The sequence below is a fragment of the Ursus arctos genome, unplaced genomic scaffold (genome assembly GCF_023065955.2).
Source record: "Ursus arctos isolate Adak ecotype North America unplaced genomic scaffold, UrsArc2.0 scaffold_5, whole genome shotgun sequence".
Classification (NCBI taxonomy): Eukaryota; Metazoa; Chordata; class Mammalia; order Carnivora; family Ursidae; genus Ursus; species Ursus arctos.
In genome coordinates, this window is record NW_026623067.1 from 10386349 (window position 1) to 10407393 (window position 21045).

The following is a 21045-nucleotide window of genomic DNA, read 5'->3' on the forward strand; positions in this document are numbered from 1 at the left end:
AGCAGCCATGAGTTCCTTGGAGTGTCCCACTCCGCATGGTTTAGGTATTTACCACTGGGATCTAAGTTGTAAGGAGATTTAATTTTAGCTACATTTATCTTGTTTTTATTTTCCTCATCAGAGTCTTATTAACACCACTTTGGTATAAAAACCACAAATGTATGGAGGAGAGATTGTATACCACCACTATGATACAAGGAAAATTATCCAAACGTTCCATGTCCCAAGACCACCTGGGAAAGTAATAATGGTTGTACTATAGCCTTTCTGTGAAATTCATTCAAAAAATCTTACTGACAATTATGTCCAAACCCCAATGTCAAAAGCAATAGCAATGACAAACAACAGTTTCCAAGTTGGCTTCATCCTTCTCGGCTTCACTAAATGGCCCCATCTAGAAATTATTCTTTTCTGGATAGTGATCATTTTGTACACCATGATCATCCTCTCCAACTCAACCATTATCTTGCTCTCTTGTGTGGATCCTCGTCTCTACACTCCCATGTACTTTTTTCTTAGCAATCTTTCCTTCTTGGATCTCTGCTTCACTACAACTGCTGTGCCTCAGATGTTGTCTAATTTGTGGGGGCCAGACAAGAGCATCACCTACACAGGCTGTGTCATTCAACTTGCTGTGTTGCTCTGTCTTGGTGCAACAGAAGGTATCATGTTGGTGGTGATGGCCTTTGACCGCTATGTTGCTATTTGCCAGCCCCTGCGCTATACCATCATCATGCATCATCGGTTCTGTTGGAAACTGGTGATAATAGCCTGGCTGTCTGGCCTGATGGAATCTGTAATCCAATCTCCCATCACATTCCAGCTTCCTGTTTGCACTCACCACCACCTGGATGATTTTCTTTGTGAAGTGCCCACCTTCCTACGCCTGGCATGTGGAGAAACCTCTGCCATTGAGTGGCAAATTACCATCTCTGCTTACCTTTTCACCATCATGCCAGTGGGAATGATCCTGACTTCTTATGCCTACATAGCTCAAGCCTTGGGGAAACTCCAGTCAGAGGAGGGAAGGAAAAAAGCCATTGCCACCTGTTCTTCCCACCTTACTGTGGTCTTCATGTTTTATGGGACAGTGGCCATAGTTTACACAGACCCTAAGAATGACTTTGCTTCAAATTATGGCAAGGCCTTCACTTTCTTCTATACTTTGGTCACACCATTATTGAACCCTCTCATCTACACCCTAAGGAACAAAGAAGTGAAGGATGCTCTGCAAAGACTGTTGAAGAAAGGGATACACAAATGAAAAACGACCTATTGAACAACAACAAAAGGATGTCAAAAATCATGATGTTCTCATACTCTAAATGAGAGAGTCATTGAATCATTATTTTACAAAACAGCAGTTTTTGTTCAGAAGAATAATTTGTGACTTATTCTTTATTCCTATGATTTCACATGACCTTTTGTTTAAAACAATCGTACATATATAATGCAGGTTTTTTTTTTTATTATACTATGTTAGCAGTTTTTGACATGTAAAAAGTATTAGAATATGTGCTAGGGGGGAAATATTATTTTTGGTTAACTTTTGAAGAATATTTTTCTTTTTTTTTTGGTTGTTTTGTTTTTGTTTCTCCTTTGTTCTTATATATTTATTTTTTTATTATGCTCAGTTGGGCAACATATAATACAGCGTTAGTTTTTGATGTAGTGTTCAACAGTTCCTTAGTTGTGTATAACACGCCGTGACCATCACCACGGGCACCCTCCGTAATATCCATCACCTTGTTACGCCATTCCCCAACCCCTAAATTCTGTAATCTTCAGTTTCTTTCCAGAAGTCCAGAGTATTTCGTGGTTTGTCTCCTCTCTGGTTTCTTTTCATTCAGTTTCACCTCCCTTCTGCTTTGGTCTTCTGTACTATTCCTTATGTTATGCATATGAGTGAAACCATATGATCATTGTCTTTCTCTGCTCTACTTATTTCACGTAGCATAATCCCCTACAGTTCCATCCATGTCGATGCAAATGGTGGGTATTCATCCTTTCTGATGGCTGAGTAATCTTACCTTGTATATATGAGCCAAGTCTTCCCTATCCATTCATCTGTTGAAGGGCATCTCGGTTCCTTCCACAGTTTAGCTATTACAGACATTGCTGCTATGAACATTGTGGCGAATATGCCTCTTCTTTTTCCTACATCTGTATCTTTCAGGTAAATACATAGCAGTTCAATTGTTCAAATGTAAAGTAGCTGTATTTTTAACATCTTCAGCAACCTCCATACTGTTTTCCAGAGAGGCTGTAGCACCTTGCATTCCCACTATCAGGGTAGGAGAGTTCCCCTTTCTCCACAATCTCAACAACATTTGTTGTCTCCTCTCTTGTTAATTTTGCCCATTCTAACTAGGTTAAGGTGGTATCTCATTGTGGTTTTGATTTGTATTTCCCTGAAAGCTAGTGACATTGAACATATTTTCATGTGTCTGTCAGCCATTTCTGTGTTTTCTTTGAAGAAGTGTTTGTTCATGTTTTCTGTGCATTTTTGATAGGATTATCTGTTTGGGGGCTGTTGAGTTAGAGAAGTTCCTTAGAGAACTTGGATACTAGTCTTTTATCCATAATGTCATTTACAAATCTCTCCTCCCATTTTATGTGTTACCTCTTAGTTTTGTTGACTGGTTCCTTTGCTGTGCAGAAGGTTTTAAGTTGATGAAATCCCAATAATTCATTCCTTTTGTTTCCCTTGCCTTTAGGGAAGTATCTTGAAACAAGTCACTGTGGCTAATGTTGAAGAGATTACTGCCCAAATTCTCCTCTAGGATGTTGATGGATTCCTGTCTCACATTGAAGTCTTTCATCCACTTTGAGTTTATCTTTGTGTATGGTGTAAGAAAATGGTCCAGATTCATTCTTCTGCATGTGACTGTCCAATATTCCCATCACCATTTATTGAAGAGACTCTCTTCTTTTGATTGAATATTCTTTCCTGCTTTGTCAAAGATTAGTTGACCATAGAGTTGAAGTTCCATTTCTGGGATCTCTATTCTGTTCCATTGATCTATGTGTCTCTTTTTTGCCAATATCATGCTGTCTTGTTGATCACACTTTTGTAATATAGCTTGAAGTCAGGCATTGTGATACCCCCAGCTTTCGTTTCCTTTTTCAGCTTTCTTCTGGCAATTCAGGAACTTTTCTGGTTCATACAAATTTTAGGATTGTTTGTGCCAGCTCTGTGAGAAAAGTCAATGGTATTTTGATAGGGATTGCATTGAATGTGTAGATTTCTCTGGGCAGCATAGACAATTTCATGATATTTATTTTTCCAATCCATGAGAATAGAATATTTTTCCAAATCTTTGTGTCTTCCTCTATTTCTTTCATAAGTGTTCAGTAGTTTCTAGAGTACAGATCCTTTACCTCTTTGGTTAGGGTTATTCTTATGTATCTTTTCCTTTTTGGTATAATTGTAAATGGGATTAATTCTTTAATTTCTCATTCTTCAGGCATGTTTTCATGTATAAAAAGGCAACTCATTTCAGTGCATTTATTTTGTATTCTGTCACATTGCTGAATTGCTGTATGAGTCCCAGTAATTTGGGGGTAGAGTCTCTCAGGTTTTCCACATAAAGTATCATGTAATCTGGGAAGAGAGTTTTACTTCTTCTTTGCCAATTTGAATGCCATTCATTTCTTTTTCTTCTGTCATTCCTGTGTCTAGGACTTCTACTACTGTGTTGAACAATAGTGTTGAGAGTGGACATCCCTGTGTTGTTCCTATTCTTAAGGGAAAGATATTAGCTTTTCCCCATTGAGAATGATTTTCATGGTGGGCTTTTCGTAAATGGCTTTTTATGATATTGAGGAATGCTCCCTCTATCCCTCCACTGTGGAGAGTTTTGATCAGGAAAAGACGCTGTCTGTATTTCTCAAACAATTTTCTGCATCAATGGAAAGGACCATATGGTGTCTTCTTTATTAATGTGCTCTATCACATTGCTTGACTTGTGAAGATTGAGACTCTTGCATCCCAGGAATAAAACCCACCTGGTTGTGATGGATAATCCTTTTAATCTACTGCTAGATTTTATTGGCTACTGTCTTGTTGAGGATTTGGGCATTCATGTGCATCAGGGATATTGGTCTGTAATTCTCCTTTATGTTGATGCTCTTATATGGTTTTGGGATCAGGGTAATGCAGGCCTCATAGAATGAGTTTGGAAGTTTTCCTTCCATTCATTTTTTTGGAAACAACTTCAGTAGAATAGGTATGATTTCTGCTTTAAGTGTTTGGTAAAATTCCCCTGGGAAGCCACCTGGCCCAGGACTCATTTTTTTAGAGGTTTTTGATGACTGCTTAAATTTCCTTGATGGTTATTGGTCTGTTCAGATTGTCTATTTCTTCCTCTTTCAGGCTTGGTGGTTTACAAGTGTCCAGGAATGCACCCATCTCTTCCAGATAGCTTAATTTTTGACATATAATTGCTGGTTATAATTTCTAATAATTGTTTCTCTTTCCTTGGTATTAGTTGTTATCTCTCCCCTTTCATTCAGGATTTTATTGATTTGGATCCTTTCCATTTTCTCTTGGACAAGTCTGGTTAGAGGTTAATCAATCTTATTAATTCTTTCAAAGAACAAACTTCTAGTTTTGTTGATCCATTCTACTGCTTTTCTGGTTTCTATTTCAATGATTTCTGCTCTAATCTTTATGATTTCTCTTTTCTTGTTTGGCTTAGGTCTTATTTGCTGTTCTTTCTCCAGGTCTTTTAAGGGTAAGGTTAGCTTGTGTATTTGGGATTTTTCTAATTTTTTTGATAGTGTCTTAGATGTCTATATACTTCTCTCATAGGACTTCCTTTGCAATATCTCATAGGTTTTGGACCAATATGTTTTCATTCTCAATAGTTTCAATGAATTGTTTAAGTTCTTCATTAATTTCCTGATAGATCCTATCATTATTTAGTATGATGCTCTTTAACTTCCAAGTATTTTCGTTCCTTCCAAATTTCTTCTTCTGGTTCAGCTCCAGTTTTGAAGCACTGTGGTCTGAAAATATGCATGGGATAATCTCAATCTTCTGGTATAGAACTGATTTGTGACCCATTATATGATCAATTCTGAAGAAAGTTCCATGTGCCTTCGAGAAGAATGAGTATTTTATTGTTTTAGGATAGAATGTTCTGTATATATCTACAAAGTCCATCTGGTCCAAAGTATCCTTCAAAGCTCTTGTTTCTTTGTTGATCTTCTGCTTAGATGATGTGTCCATTGCTGAGAGTGGAGTATTTAAGTCTCCTACTATCATTGTATTATTATCCATATGTTTCTTTATTTTGGTTATTAATTGGTTTATATAATTGGCTGCTCCCATGTCGGGGGCATAGATATTTACAACTGTTAGGTCTTCTTGTTGGAGAGAACCTGTAAGTATGATATAGTGTCCCTCTACATCTCTTACTATGGTCTTTGGTTTGAAATCTAATTTGTCAGATATGAGGATTGCTACCCCAGCTTTCTTTTGAGGTCCATTAGCATGGTAAATGGATCTCTATCCCCTCACTTTCAAACTGGAGGTGTCTTTGATTTTGAAATGAGCCTCTTGTAGACAGTGTATGGGTGGGTCCTGCTTTTTTATACAATCTGAAATCGTGTATCTTTTCATGGGAGCATTCAGCCCATTTACATGTAGAGTAACTAATAAAAGATATAAATTTAGTACCACTCTATTGCTTGTAAAGTCCCTGTTTCTCTAGATTTTTCTCTGTTTCTTTCTGATCTATGTGACTCTTGGGGTCTCCCTTCACTTACACCCTAATATTTCTTGTAGGGCTGACTTTATGGTCACACATTCTTCAGTTTCTGTTTGTCCTGAAAGCTCTTTCTCTCTCCATCTGTTCTGAATAACAACCTTACTGGATAAAGTATTCTTGGCTGCATGTTCTTTCATGTATGGCCCTGAATACATCATGCCAGCCCTTTCTGGCTTGCTAGATTCTGTGGACAGGTGTGATGTTATTTTGATGTTCATCCCTCCATATGTAAAGAACCTATCTCTCTAGCTACTCTCAGGATGGTATCTTTGGCTGTAAAATTTGCAAGCTTCACTATTACACATCCTGTTGTTGATCCAATTTTGGGGGGAGGGGGGAAGAGGAGTCCTCTTTCTTGCTTGGACTCAAATGTTTTTTTATTTCCACAGATTAGCAAAGTTCTCAGGTATGATAAGCTCAAATATACCTTCTAGACATCTCTCTCTCTCTCTCTCTCTCTCTCTCTCTCTCCACCCCTCAGGGATCCCAATAATTCTTATATGGGAACATTTCATGGAATCATTAATATTTCCAATCATTTTCTCATGTCCTGTAGCAGCCTGTCTCTCTTTTCCTCAACTTCCTTCCTTTCAATCAGCTTATATTGTAGATCGTTTATTTTCTCATCTGTCTCATTTACCCTGGCTGTTAGAGAATCCTATTTAGACTTCATCTCATTCATAGTATTTTTTTTAGTTTGACCTGATTATATCTCATTTCTGCTTTTAGAGATTCTATATTATCACTAATGCTTTTTCAACCTTAACTATTGACTTTATGTTTGCTCTCCTCAATCCATCTCTGACATCTTGCTTATATCCATATCTATTAATGCTGTATCATAGGACATTGTCTCTGTTTCTTTTGCTCATTGAGAGTCACTCCTCCTAGTCATTCTATTGGGAGATGGTTGAGTGAATAAACAGAGTCCAAAATATCAACCATGACTCAAACAAGATACACCCTAGCAAAATCTGGAGCAGTGGGAAACCACCACAAAAAAACAAACCCAAAATGAGACAGAAGAATAAAATTTAAAAAATTTAAATGGAAATAAAAAGGTGAGTAACTGTAGTGGGGCTATAATCTCTCAGTGTGGACAAATCAGGGTGTTTCAGTTGTTCCTGGCTGTAATTTTGGTCTGTATGTTAGAGGACAGTACTTCCCAAAATCACAAGGAAAATAAACTTGCACACACACACACACACACACACGTATATATGTATATATATGCACACATAAACATAAAATTGAATAGAGTGACAACAATCTAAAATAAAGCATATAACTATAATAAATAGGTGTGAAAAAATACAAGTAAAAAGAAAGTATGAAATATAAGTTGATAGAATAAATGTCTAGTTGAAATCAGAAGGTAAAAAGCAAAAAAAAAGGCATAAAAACATAAATAAATAAAAGGCAAATTTTATCTGAAAAATAAATCATAAGTACTCCCCTAGAACTCAAAATACAATTTTTCCCTGCCATTGGGATTTTACAGTCTTATAGGATACATAGGATTGTCGTCCATCTGTTCTTCCTACCTGCCTTTGGGGGGGGGGGTTGGATTGCTGATCTCTTTCTCAGGTAACCCTGCCTGGGTGGAGTTGCCCCACCTCGTGTCAGGTGATGGTCTGAGTGAAAACCGTTCCTCTTGTGGCTTCTGTTCCCTGGGGGCTTTCTGTGACTCCTCAGAGGATCAGAGCAAAAATGGCCTTGACCAAACCTCTGGCCCAGAGCACAAATTCATAATCTGCCTTCTTTAATAAACCCTCTAAGACAAATTGTTTCCTCTTATATATGCGCACCGAAAGCCACAGCCTCCCATGGTATGTGTTCAGAGTAACTCTCTCAGAGGTATTCTTGGGGCCGAGGAGTTCCACTGCCCTTTGTGATTCTAAGACCGCCAGTTGACATGTGGTTGCGTTGGAACCTGAAGCTCCTGGATCCTTTGGGTGCTGCTCTAAAGTCCTATCAAGCCACTACCGCTTTGCAAGTTTTTGCCTGACCTCAGGTGCAAGTCCCAGATTTTTTTCAGACTTCCCAACAGAAGAATGATTATCAACCAGCCCAGCTCATGGTTTTTGGCAATCCGAGCTGAGAGTCCCTTCTTGGGCTTGCTGACCACAGCCACCTTCATGGCTCCACTGCTTGGACACACTAATGCTTCAGCAACCCCCCTTTTGCTCTGTTGTTCCTCATATCCTGAGACCACAATGACCTACCTAGATTTCTGCCTTTTCATTTCAGAAGCCCATTTCATAGAGGGATGTCTCTCACTAGAGCAGATTTCTAAGGGTTCCAAGTATGAGTTCCAGTGTTCTATCACTTTCCAGGAACCAGCTTATAGAGTTTCTCTCCTCCTTCATTCTATCTTCCAACATCTCCCTGCTGATTCACAACTCCCCATGTCCTACCTTGCAAAAAGCAGTCGCTTTTCTGCTTGTAGAGATCCAGATATGTATTCTTACATCTCAGGCTGATATTCTGGGTGTTCAAAATGGTTTGATAGATATCCAGCTAAATTCAGGGGAACAGTTGAAATGGGATCTCCCACTCCTCTGCCATCTTGCCTCCTCCTCTTATTTATTTCATTTAAATTCAATTAGCAGACATAAACTACATCAGTAGGTTTTGATGCAGAGCTCAGTGATTCATTAGTTGAGTATAACACCCAGTGCTCATCAAACCACGTGTTAGTTTCTGTTTGTCCAGGAAGCTCTTTATCTCCTTCTGTTCTGAATGGCAGAGTTGCTGGATAAAAAATTCTTGGCTGCATGGTTTTCTAATGGAGTACTCTGAATATATCATGCCAGCCCTTTCTGGCCTCCCAGGTCTTTGTGGGTAGGTCTTCTACCAGTCTAATATTCCCACCTTTGTAGGTTAAGGACTTCTTGTCTGGAGCTGCTTTCAGGATTTTCTCTTTCTCTCTGAAATGTGCAAGCGTCACTATTATATGTTGGGGTGTTGATCTATTTTTATACATTTTGAAGGGGGTTCTCTTTACCCTCTGGACTTGAATTCCTATTTCTTCCCCAGATTAGGGATGTTCTCAGCTATGATTTGCTCATATATACCTTCAGTCTCTCTCTCTGTCTCTCCTCTTCCTCTCAGACCCCAATTATTCTAATATTGTTTTGTTTTATGGTATCACTGATTTCTTGAAGCCTCCCCTCATAATCCAATATTGTTTTTCTCTCCTTTCCTCAGCTTCCTTACTTTCCATCATTTTGTCTTCTATGTCACTGACTCTCCCTTGTGCCTCATGTATCCTAGCTGTAGGAGTCTCCATTTTTGATTGCATCTCAGCAATACCCTTTTTGATTTCAACCTGATTCAATCTTAGTTATTTTATTTCTCCAGAAAGGGATCCTCTGTGTTGTTTTTAAGCCCAGCTAGTAACTTTATGATCATTATTCTGAATTCTAGGTCCAGCATTGTACCAATATCCGTGTTTATGAACCCACTAGGAGCGAGTACTGCGTCTTGTTCTCTTTTCTGGGAATTTTTCCTGCTGGTCATTTTGTCCAGGGAAGAGTAGATGAACAAAAGAACCACAAGAACAACAAAAAATAAATAAATAAATAAATATATAAAAAAATAAAAGTATCTACCACAACCCTATTGAAATATACACTAGAAAATCAGAAGAGATCAGAAACCAAAAAGGTAAAAAAAGGTCAAAAGAGAATATAATCAAATGTAGACAAAATATGGTGATTCACTTGGTCCTGGGTGTATTTTCATTTGTTTGTTTGAAGACACTAAATTCCAAATTTGTAACAAAAGAGTAATATATATATATGCGAAAATAAAATTTATGTATATATATATATATATATATATGCAAAAATAAAATGAAATGCAATGAAAGGAAGCCAAATATGAAGAATATATTTGTAAAATGTATATGTAAAATGCAAATTAAAAAGGCTTAAAAATTGTCAAAAAAATAAGAAACTAGTTGAAAAGGAAAAAAAGAAAAAAAAAGAAATTTCAACTGAAAGACTAAAGAATGATGAGAAAACCCTCAAATTCTATATTTTCCCCTAGGCAGGAGTTGTTCAGAGTTGAGTGATCTATAAACTTGGTATTCACCTGATTATCCCAATGCTCTTCTTGGGGAGGGACCTGTTGCACTGATTCTCAGGTGTCTTTGCCTGGACTGAGTTACACCACCCTAGCCAGGGGGCTGGTTTCAGTGTAAGTTGCTTCAGGTTTCTCTATGTGGCTTTTGTTCCCTGAAGGCTTTCTGTGCTGCCTTAGAGGATGAAAATGAAAATGGTGGTGCCCCATTCCCCAGCCCTGGAGCTGACGGATGGTGCCCCCACTCTTCAGTGTACCCTCAGGGAAAAGCAGTCCATCACTTTTATGTGTGGCAAACTCTGCAGACTCTAGCCCTGTGCACCAGTGCCATTCCTCCCTTGGGAAGAATGGTGGTTCTCCCCAGGGTTCTGCTGTTTGCTGGGCCCCTGCTTGGAGAGCATTTGCCAATTGTGGGCACACCCATACTGCTCCTCCGATGGGAGGGACAGGGGTTTCACTGCAGTTCTGTCACTTGCTGGGCCCCTGCTTAGAGAGGGGTCACTTGATTGTGCCCGGTTCCTCGTTTATGGCAACATGGAGCTGAGAGCCCACTCCCAGACTTGCTGATGGACAACAATGCTTGGGAACTCTGCTGACTCAGGCACTCCATTTTTTTTGTGACCCTGGGGATCCTGAGACCACACTGTCCCACCTAGGATTCTGTCCCAGTTGGCCACCTGAGCACCTTTCAGGCAGGGAGTCCCTCACAAGAGCAGACTTCTAAAAGTTCCAATTTTGCACTCTGCTGCATCACTTTCCAGTAGCTGGCTAAACAGCCTCCCTGGCCCCCCATGGTTTATCTTCTTATACATCCCCTCAGATTCACTTCTCCAAACCTCCACCTTGCAAAAACTGGTCACTTTTCTATTTGTAGAATTGTGGCAATTCTTTTCTTATATCTCAGCTTCAATTCACAGGTGCTCAGAATGATAATGTTAGCTATCTAGCTGAATTCAAGGGACCAGATGAAACAAGGGTCCCCTACACTTCTGCTATTTTCCCTCCTCTCACTGTAATTTGTTTTATAACAAAGAAATTGAGTGTAGAAATATGTAAGATTATTATCCATTTTTGAAAAACATTTCATGTAGATTCATATATGTAATATGCTTGTAAAATCTGAAACTAAATTCCCCAAATATTCAACATAAAACATGGGAGAGGATAGAAAACAAAATTAACACATAACATTTCTTTTAAGGAAAGACAAGTGTGTGTGTATGAAAAATGTAAGTTAATACATGCTTTTCCATGGTCACGCCAAAAATTATGAGTAAAATGGACTTCTGAAACCGAAAAATAATAATAATTGGTATGTATGTAATAGATATTCAATTATTCAAACCAATGGAAACATGCTTGTTAAAATGGAAGGAAGGACACAGTGTAAATAAAAATGAAGGTACAATACACATAGAAAGCAGTCAAAACATGTGTGGCACCACAGAAAAGTGGATAAAATTGGAAAGTTATCAGAGTCATAAAGAGTAAATTAATGCAATCTAATTATACATTATGTTATGCTAAGTGAAATAAGTCAGTTAGAGAAAGACAAATAACATATGATTTCACTCCCATGTGAAGTTTGTGAAACGAAACAGATGTACATAGGGGGAGGAAAAAAAGAGAGAGAGAGGGAGGAAAGCCATAAGGTATTCTTAACTATAGAGAATAAACTGAGGGTTGATGGAGGGCATTGAAGGGGAGGAGAGGGTAAATGTGATGGGCATTAAGGAGTGCACTTGTGTTGAGCACTGGGTGTTACTTATAAGTGATGAATCACAAAATTCTACTCCTAAAACCCATATTACCCTATATGTGACTAACTAGACTTCAAATAAAAACATGAAACACGAAAAAGTAAAAAATGAGACACCACTACTATATTTATTAAGAAGGGCACATGATGTGATGAGCTCTGTGGGTTATATGCAACTGATGAATTATCAAACACTACATCTGAAATTAAACATGTAGTATATGTTCACTAATGGAATTTAAATAAAAAGATAAAATATAATAAAAAGAAAAATTAAATAAATAAGTAAATAAATAAACACTATTTCTAGAAGATGTGCTTAAAACTAAACATCCAAGAACATTTCGGCTGTTAGATAAAATGAAGAAATGAATCATGATGTAGTATTGATTAGACTTTAAAACAGAATATTGGACTATAAATGTACTGGAGGAAAGTTGAATTGAGAAAGCTCTCTGAGAAGGTATTGTTTTCTTAAGGAAAAGAAAAGGACTTGTAAATATTGGTTTACTCCTGTAAATATCAGTAACTATTCGTTAAAAAGAAGGAGGAGTACAGTTTTCTAGAAGAAGAAAAATAACAATAGTAATGTCCTTAAGAAGAAATAGAGTAGACTTGGTAGACTAGAGAATGGAAAAAGTAAAACGTGTTTGGTGAGGTAGGAGAGAATAGGCCCTCGAGGGCTTGTTCTAGCCAATGAGCATTTCTACTGTACGGGGCATTTTTAAGGTGAAATGAGAAATATCCTGTAAATCATCATAATAAAACATGAAGTCGTAGAAACAACCTTTATTTTGTTGTTTTGAAACAAAATTTTCAGGGAGGTGTTAACTGATTAAAGTAATTCAAATTGTAAGAATAACAAATTACAAAATAGGAAGGAAAGAAACCCCTCCAAAAAAGAAACATCATACACCACACAGAAATAAAGGTCCACAAAAATGTGCAACGTTAATAGAAAGCATCACCACACTCCACAAATGGGCACAACAAACCTGGATGGGAGTCTCAACATGGTAAATGTGAGATTTTAGATTTTATTCAAAATATTTGAAAATCTTAAAACAATCCAAATGAGATTTGTATTGACCTATTTGATTTTATTGTTATTGTTATGGTATTTCTGTTGTTCCTTCTTTTCAGTTACACAAAAATGCTATTGTAGGAAAAATAAAGTCTCCATTCTAACAGGAAAAAAAAAGCCAAGTGAGAAGGTGGCCTCCACCAACTTTTAAGTCTCCTCACAATCACTTCATTCATAGAACTTAAATGGCAGGTGAAATCTCAGATACAGGGGAATCTGTGTGCCTAAATTTTAGCTTTCCAGCCTTAATAGTGGAGAAAAGCACATTCAAAGGACTTGGGAGCTACTTAATGACAAGCAGGACAATCACAGTATCCACTAGCGATGTATTAATCATTACAACATAATTTTAGTTGTTTTTAATCAAATATAATGCTCTTTTACCTTTAATAGAGGTATGCCTCATTTATATTTATAAATATATGATAGACGTAAACAGATATTTTCATGTATATAAACACACATATGTATGTAGTTTATTTTCCGAAAACTTCTTTTCACTATGCTGCTTCTTTTTATCAAACACCCTTTCTCCCCCTTTATCTCTTTTTTTATACTTAATTACATATTTGAGTGTTTCTGTGTTTTGGAGCTCCTAGATTTTTTAACTGAAGTATAGTTGACATAGAGTGTTATATTAGTTTCAGGCAACAATATGATGTATTCAACATTCAAGAATTCTATACATTAGTTATGAAAATATGCAAGACCATAGTAAAAGCAAACATATAGTCAAATTAAGAAAAATCTAATATTTTAATATGATGGTATGTTAATCACATAATTATAGTGTAAAGGTTAAAGGACAAGAGTAACAACAGTATATATAACTACTATAATCAGTTAACAAATATACAAATAGAAAAATTATGCCTTGAAAAGATACAAAAGGGTGGAGTAAAATGGTGATTTTTATATGTAATTAGTGTTAAGTTGTTATAATATAAAATAGACTGTAATATCTATAAGGTGTTTTATGTAAGTTTCATTATACCCACAAAGCAAAACAAAAACAACAAAAAACATATGTAAACATATATGTATATATTAATATATATATTATACACATATATATATATTCTTCAATGAAAGGAAATTCTCTAATTTGTGACATGAGTCAAACTTGATAACGTTATCCTAAGTAATATATTTAAGACAATTGTAAGGAATCTGAAAAATCTGAATATATCTAGAGAGAGTAGAAAGGTGGTTACCAAGGATCTGGGGAAGTTATTATTCATGGGCAGTTATTATTCAAAGAAGGCAAACTTTTAGTTGGCAGATAAATATGTCTGATATCTAATGTACAGAATGAGGTTTATAGTTAATAATAGTGTATTATACTCTTGACGTGTCCTAAGAGAGTATATCTTAAATGTTCACACCACAAAAATTATGGTAGTTCTGTGATGTGATGGAAATATTATCTAACACAATGGCAATAATAATATGGTAATAAATATAAGTTAATCTCAACAAACTTGGAAAAAACTAAATGTATTCTTTAAACATTAGAGAACATTTCCTATTTAAAAGATAAGGCACTAAAACTTTGGTAAATGCTGCTATATTTTTTTATTATTTTCTGTTATTAAAGAAAATGCACTAATCATCTCATTTGACTCCAAGTAGATGACCTGAAATTTCCCCTCCGATCTCTCAGAGATTCTCCAATTTTTCTTATAATCCCATACTTATTTCCAGAATATATAGATATTTGTAATGTTTATCACATTTTGAAATATAGGAGTATGTTTCATTATATTAGTTACTTATATTTTTTCAAACATAGTAATTCTATTTTATGTTTGATTTTTTTTAATTTAGTTTACAATTCTGTCATTTGCTTTTTATCTTATCTTTTTTCTGATTTTTTTTTTTCTTGGAGATTTCTGAGCATCTTTTCCTGGTCTTAACCGGTTTTAGCTGTTATCTAGTCTTCATTTCCAAAGATAATTTTTATTTTATTTTTTGCTTATTAATTTCTTTATTTCTTTTTATAATAATATTTTATTATATTATACTAGTAAGCAATATTAATCTGGATCAAAATTAATCACTCTTTTTGTTTTCTATTTCTCTTCGGGTTTTTTTTTGTTTGTTTGTTTGTTTGTTTGTTTTCAAGATTTCATTTATTTCTTTGACAGAGAGAGACACAGCCAGCAAGAGAGGGAACACAGGCAGGGGGAATGGGAGATGAAGAAGCAGGCTCCAAGCAGAGCAGGGAGCTCGATGCAGGGCTCAACACCACCCCTGGGATCATACCTTGGGCTGAAGGCAGATGCTTAAAGACTGAGCCACCCAGGCATCCCTCTATTTCTCTTTGTATGTCTCATGTATAGTATTTTAATACTATTTCACAGAAATATCATGTTCACACTTTTAAAAGAAAACAATTTTAAATATGTATATATCATGTTGTAACTTCCTAATATGATTTTATTATGCTTTCCTATTGATTGCTTCACTAATTTTACTTTCGATATGTGATGCTGCCTAAAGGTCAATGTTTTATACTTTAAAGTAATACATTGATTTTTTAAGGTATTATTGAATTTTATTCACAAATTGCTTTTAAAATGTGTTTAAGACATTCATATATTGTATGCAGCTTTGATAGAACAATTAATGAACAGTTTAACAGTCCTGTATATCTTTGTTACCCATCATTTCATTCCCTTCCGACTATTTTTGTAATAAAAAGCACACACAATTAATATTAGACTGATAAAAGAGTATTGTTTTAATTCTTTCTGATTTTCCTTTGTGCCAATTATCTAATAACCCATACAGTGATGGTGAATATTTATACTGTGAATGAATAAACTAAAGAGTGGCAAAACTTACAGGATATATAATTAACAAATTGCTTAATTATGTCTTTGAGGATCACTTTAAAACAGTCTACTGAAAACAGTTAATGTGTTATCTCAGTTCATTACTAAAAACCAGGGAAGTGTGTTTTTCATTGTCTACATCTCTGTAAAATTTTGGGACTGATATCTAATTGCCTTCAGAGATAGATCCCCAGGGACATGCTGAGACTCCCAGTCCCCTCTGTGCTCCTATTTTTTTCCCAAAATGGAAAAAAAAGTGTTCAGACCTTTTCTGCCTATCGTTTAATGTCCACACAATGCCATATATTTAACTGGGGAGTCATTCAGAATAAGGGAGCCTAAGAGAAGATCTCAGGCAGGAAGGTCCACAGGTGACTCACCAGCAGGCTTATGTTTGGCCAACTCTGCCACCGATCTGCTTTCCAAACAGGTAGCACCATTTTTTAATTTATTTAAAATCTATTAATTAACATACAGTGTATTATTTGCTTCAGAGGTAGAGTTTACTGATTCATCAGTTACATAGACACCCAGGGCTCATTACATCAAGGGCCTCCCTTAATGCCTATCACACAGTTAACCCAGCCCCCCTGCCAACCTCCCTTCCAGCAGCCCTCAGTTTGTTTCTTATAATAAAGAGGTAATGCAGGCAATGCCATTTTTAAGATGGAATAGTTAGAATATAAAGAAATAAAAGGTCAGAGTTCCATAAATTCAGAAGGCATAACATTTCTCTGGATGTGAAGGGAACCTATGCTAATTTTTATGGAACTTGATGGAAAAACATATATTTTAAGCTATGCATATCATAATTATGTGTTATTCATCAGTAAAAACTCTGTGCTGTGTATTTATTGTATAATTTGTATGTCAGAACACACACACACACACACGCAAGAGTCATTGTATCGCTGATTTGCTTTGTCATAGAAATTTTACTGCCCAGTATTTCATTTATCACACTGGAATGGTAAATTTCTTAAAATTCCTCATATTGAAAGGCAAAAAGAATTAAGAAGTGGAGTGTTTAGAAAAATTGTGTATAATTTCTATTACTAAGCAAAATATTACAGTGTTGTATTAAAAAGAGTCGTTTTCTTGATTAGGTACATGTTTATATGTTCATAATTACACTATTTAGAGATATATATTCAGTGTGACTGTTTACAATAACTGCTTTTATATACTATATCAATGTTACTAAACAATATGTATTGCAAATAAGAAACAAAATTTGTGTAGTAAATATTATTTTGATGGGAGGATGAGAGTTGCCTTAGTTTCTTTTCTGTTTCATAAATCTCTTAATGATATTATACTGTTTATAACATTCATTCAAAGAGTGAACAAGGCATTTTTTACAAACATAAGTCAATGTAAGTTTATCAGAAAACAACACATAATACCATCAATCTGAATTTATTTATTTTCTTTGCATGAGGAAAAACCAAACCCATGATCATTTCAAAACCAATTGAACTACATGAACATTTGTGTCCCGATGCCACTGTTCAATGCTGTATTGCATCTTAGGTGAAGATAAATTGATCAAACTGTGGAAAACTAAAGAGGTGATGCAGTCTGATGGAATAAAACAGGCATTTTGTATTTACTTCAGTGTGCTTTGCAGAGAAAAAAAATGACATCAGTTTAGGGTATGATCGTGGGAAATTCGAACACAGAAGTTGAGTTTAACTGCCATACCTAACCACTTGCAGTTCAGGGGTCTAGCCTTTCCCCACGCATGCTGGAGTTCTTGGAGCCAACACAATTCTTCAGTACCAGGCTATTTGCTCTCCATATTCCCATAGACAGAAATGATCTTCCTTTGACTCTTGAATCTTCCATTGGTATCCTCAGTTACAATACCCTGATTTCCCCCCTGGCTTATCGTGGTTATTATCAGAAATAGTGGAAACCTTGTAATTTGCTCATTTCTTTACTTCCTGTCTCACATTCATGGAACTGTAAGTTTGATAAAAGCAACTGTAAGTTTGATTAAAAACTGTAAGTTTAACAAAGCATCTCTTTGTTCACAGTATGTTCTCTCATTATCATTCGGTGTGTGGCACATGACAGGAAATCAGTAATACCCCCAAAGATGCTCTTTAATAGAATCTATATATAAAAAACAGAGAGATCAGTTCCCAGTGTTTCAATTTTTGCATTGTCTGCTCACCTTCAAATTTAAATTTTTTAAGCATACAAACTCAGTTTCTTTAATCAAACACCATCTTTTGCATCTTATCTTACATTCTGATTTCTTCTGAATTATTCTTCAGTTTCTCAAACACATAAAATCAATATTCCAGAAAAATTTCCCTAAGTCTTATTTTCCAAGTTCGTATTTTTTAGCTGCTGACAATGCACTGTCTTTCTCTCCTGCCCATGAAGCAGAACTGTAAAATAATTACATTTAGTAAATTCATCACATTGACTTATTTATATCCTATACTTACGATTTTTAAACTTGTTTACTTAAAGTAATTTAAGTGAATTTAGTTAAGCTTAAACAACCTTTTTTTTTTTCATTTAAAAACGGGTATGTTTTCTTTTTTTTATTTAATAATATTTTCTGTTATATTATGTTAGTCACCATACAGTACATCCCTAGTTTTTGATGTAAAGTTCCATGATTCATCACTTGCGTATAACACCCAGTGCACCATGCAATACACGCCCTCCTTAATACCCATCACCAGCCTATGACCTATGTTAATTACATAAGGGTATTCATTGGGAATGCTGTGATTACATTCCAGAGAGAAATCCCCAGGGTAGTGTTGATGGGGGCCCATCAAGTGCAATAGTCAAGAAAGAAATCTTTAGATGTAGTATGGTGCAAAACATGACAGGACTCTTGGGCAGAAAGAGTTTCACTTGCCATTGTGAAGAGTGAATAATTACATATTTTTAAGTTTGTGGAAGGACTGGGGATAGAAATAATGTAAATTTCTCAGGATTTCTGTATGCTGAAGTTTACAGGATATTGGAGGTCTGGCTATTGTTGAGATGAGTTTGCTTTTAGTTTCTAATGAAACATCAACATAAAGGCAGCATGAGTTCTTTGAAGAGTGTCCCACTCTGCATTCCTCAGGTATTTATCAGTGGGCTCTAAATGGTAAGGAGCTTTAATTTTAGCTACATTTATCTTGTTTTTATTTTCCTCATCAGAGTCTTATTAACACCACTTTGGTATAAAAGCCACAACGTGTTGAGGAGAGATTGTATACCACCACTATGATACAAGGAAAAACATTTCAACAGTCCATGCCCCACGACCACCTGGGAAACTAATAATGGCTGTAGTATAACCTTTCTATGAAATTCATTCAGAAAATCTTACTGACAATTATGTCCAAACCCCAATGTCAAAAGCAATAGCAATGACAAACAACAGTTTCCAAGTCGGCTTCATCCTTCTCGGCTTCTCTAAATGGCCCCATCTAGAAATTATTCTTTTCTGGATAGTGATCATTTTGTACACCATGATCATCCTCTCCAACTCAACCATTATCTTGCTCTCTTGTGTGGACCCTTGTCTCTACACTCCCATGTACTTCTTTCTAAGCAATCTTTCCTTCTTGGATCTCTGCTTCACTACAGCTGCCGTTCCTCAGATGTTGTCCAACTTGTGGGGGCCAGACAAGAGCATCACCTACACAGGCTGTGTCATTCAGCTCTCTGTGTTGCTCTGTCTTGGTGCAACAGAAGGTATCATGTTGGTGGCAATGGCCTTTGACCGCTATGCTGCTATTTGCCAGCCCCTGCGCTATACTATTATCATGCATCATCAGTTCTGTTGGAAACTGGTGCTAATAGCCTGGCTATTTGGTCTGATGGAATCTGTAACTCAATCTCCTGTCACATTCCAGCTTCAGTTCTGCACTCACCACCACCTGGATGATTTTCTTTGTGAAGTGCCCGCCTTCATACGCCTGGCATGTGGAGAAACCTCTGCCATTGAGTGGCAAATGACCATCTGTGCTGACCTTTTCACCATCGTGCCAGTGGGATTAATCTTGACTTCTTATGGCTACATAGCTCAAGCCTTGGGGAAACTCCAGTCAGGTGAGGGAAGGAAAAAAGCCATTGCTACCTGTTCTTCCCACCTTATTGTGGTTTTCATGTTCTATGGGACAGTGGCCATAGTTTACACAGACCCTAAGAACCACTTTGCTTCGAATTATGGCAAGGTCTTCACTTTCTTCTATACTTTGGTCACACCATTATTGAACCCTCTCATCTACACCCTAAGGAACAAAGAAGTGAAGCATGCTCTGCAAATACTGCTGAAGAAAGGGATGCACAAATGAAAAATGATCTCTTGAACAACAACAACAAAAAGGATGTGAAAATCATGATGTTCCCATACTCTAAATTAGAGAGTCAATGAATCATATTTAACAAGAGTAGTTTTTGTTTGAAGAAAGTAATTTGTGATTTATTCTTTATTCCTATGATTTCACATGACATTTTGTTTAAAACAATCTGTACATATGTAATGCCAGTTTTCGACACGTAAAAAGTAATCGGAATATTTGCCAAGGGGAAAATATTATTTTCAGAGTTAACTTTTGAAGAATATTTATTATTTCTTTTTGTTTGTTTGTTTGTTTGTGACTGTTTTTGTTTTCTCCTTTGTTCTTATTTTTTTATTATGCTCAATTGGTTGACCTATAATACATCATTAGTTTTTGATGTAGTGTTCAACAATTCCTTAGTTGTGTAACACCCAGTGCCCATCACAATGCCACCCTCCTTAATACCCATCACCCTGTTTTTCTATACCCCACCCCCTCCATTCTGTAACCTTCAGTTTGTTTTCAGTAGTCCAGAGTCTTCTGCGGTTTGTCTCCTCTCTGGTTTCTTTTCATTCAGTTTCACCACAATTCTGCTGTGGTCTTCTGTACAATTCCTTATGTTCCACATATGAGTGCAACCATATGATCATTGTCTTTCTCTGCTCTACTCATTTCACTTAGCATAATCCCCTCCAGTTCCATCCATGTTGATGCAAATGGTGGGTATTCATCCTTTCTGATGGCTGAGTAATATTCCATTGTGTATATGAGCCAAATCTTCTCTATCCATTCATCTGTTGAAGGGCATCTCAGTTCCTTCCACAATTTGGCTATTACAGACATTGCTGCTATGAACATTGGGGTGCATGTGCCTCTTCTTTTTCCTACATCTGTATCTTTGGGGTAAGTACATAGCAGTTCAATTGCTCAGTTGTAAGGTAGCTGTATTTTTAATGTCTTCAGGAACCTCCACACTGTTTTCCAGAGAGGCTGTAGCACCTTGCATTCCCACTAACAGAGTAGAAGCGTTCCCCTTTCTCCACATCCTCAACAGCATTTTTTGTCTCCTCTCCTGTTAATTTTGCCCATTCTAACTAGGGTAAGGTGGTATCTCATTGTGGTTTTGATTTGTATTTCTCTGATTGCTTGTGACATTGAACATATTTTCATGTGTCTCTCAGCCATTTAAATGTCTTCTTTG

General features: G+C 36.4%; 2 protein-coding genes across 2 annotated transcripts; both read left to right on the forward strand.

The window, feature by feature from the left end:
* The first annotated feature begins 334 nt into the window (after positions 1-334).
* LOC113261914 (olfactory receptor 15-like) lies at positions 335-1264 on the forward strand. The gene has a single exon (XM_026508225.3). It carries the CDS (start codon positions 335-337, stop codon positions 1262-1264), a length of 930 nt encoding a protein of 309 aa, XP_026364010.3.
* Positions 1265-18926: 17662 nt separating this feature from the next.
* Positions 18927-19856, forward strand: LOC125282926 (olfactory receptor 15-like). The gene has a single exon (XM_048220754.1). It carries the CDS (start codon positions 18927-18929, stop codon positions 19854-19856), a length of 930 nt encoding a protein of 309 aa, XP_048076711.1.
* Positions 19857-21045: the final 1189 nt, after the last annotated feature.

Excerpts from the sequence above, each read along its gene's own strand:
- LOC125282926 (XM_048220754.1), top strand. The coding sequence starts at position 18,927 with ATGACAAACAACAGTTTCCAAGTCGGCTTCATCCTTCTCGGCTTCTCT.
- LOC113261914 (XM_026508225.3), top strand. The coding sequence starts at position 335 with ATGACAAACAACAGTTTCCAAGTTGGCTTCATCCTTCTCGGCTTCACT.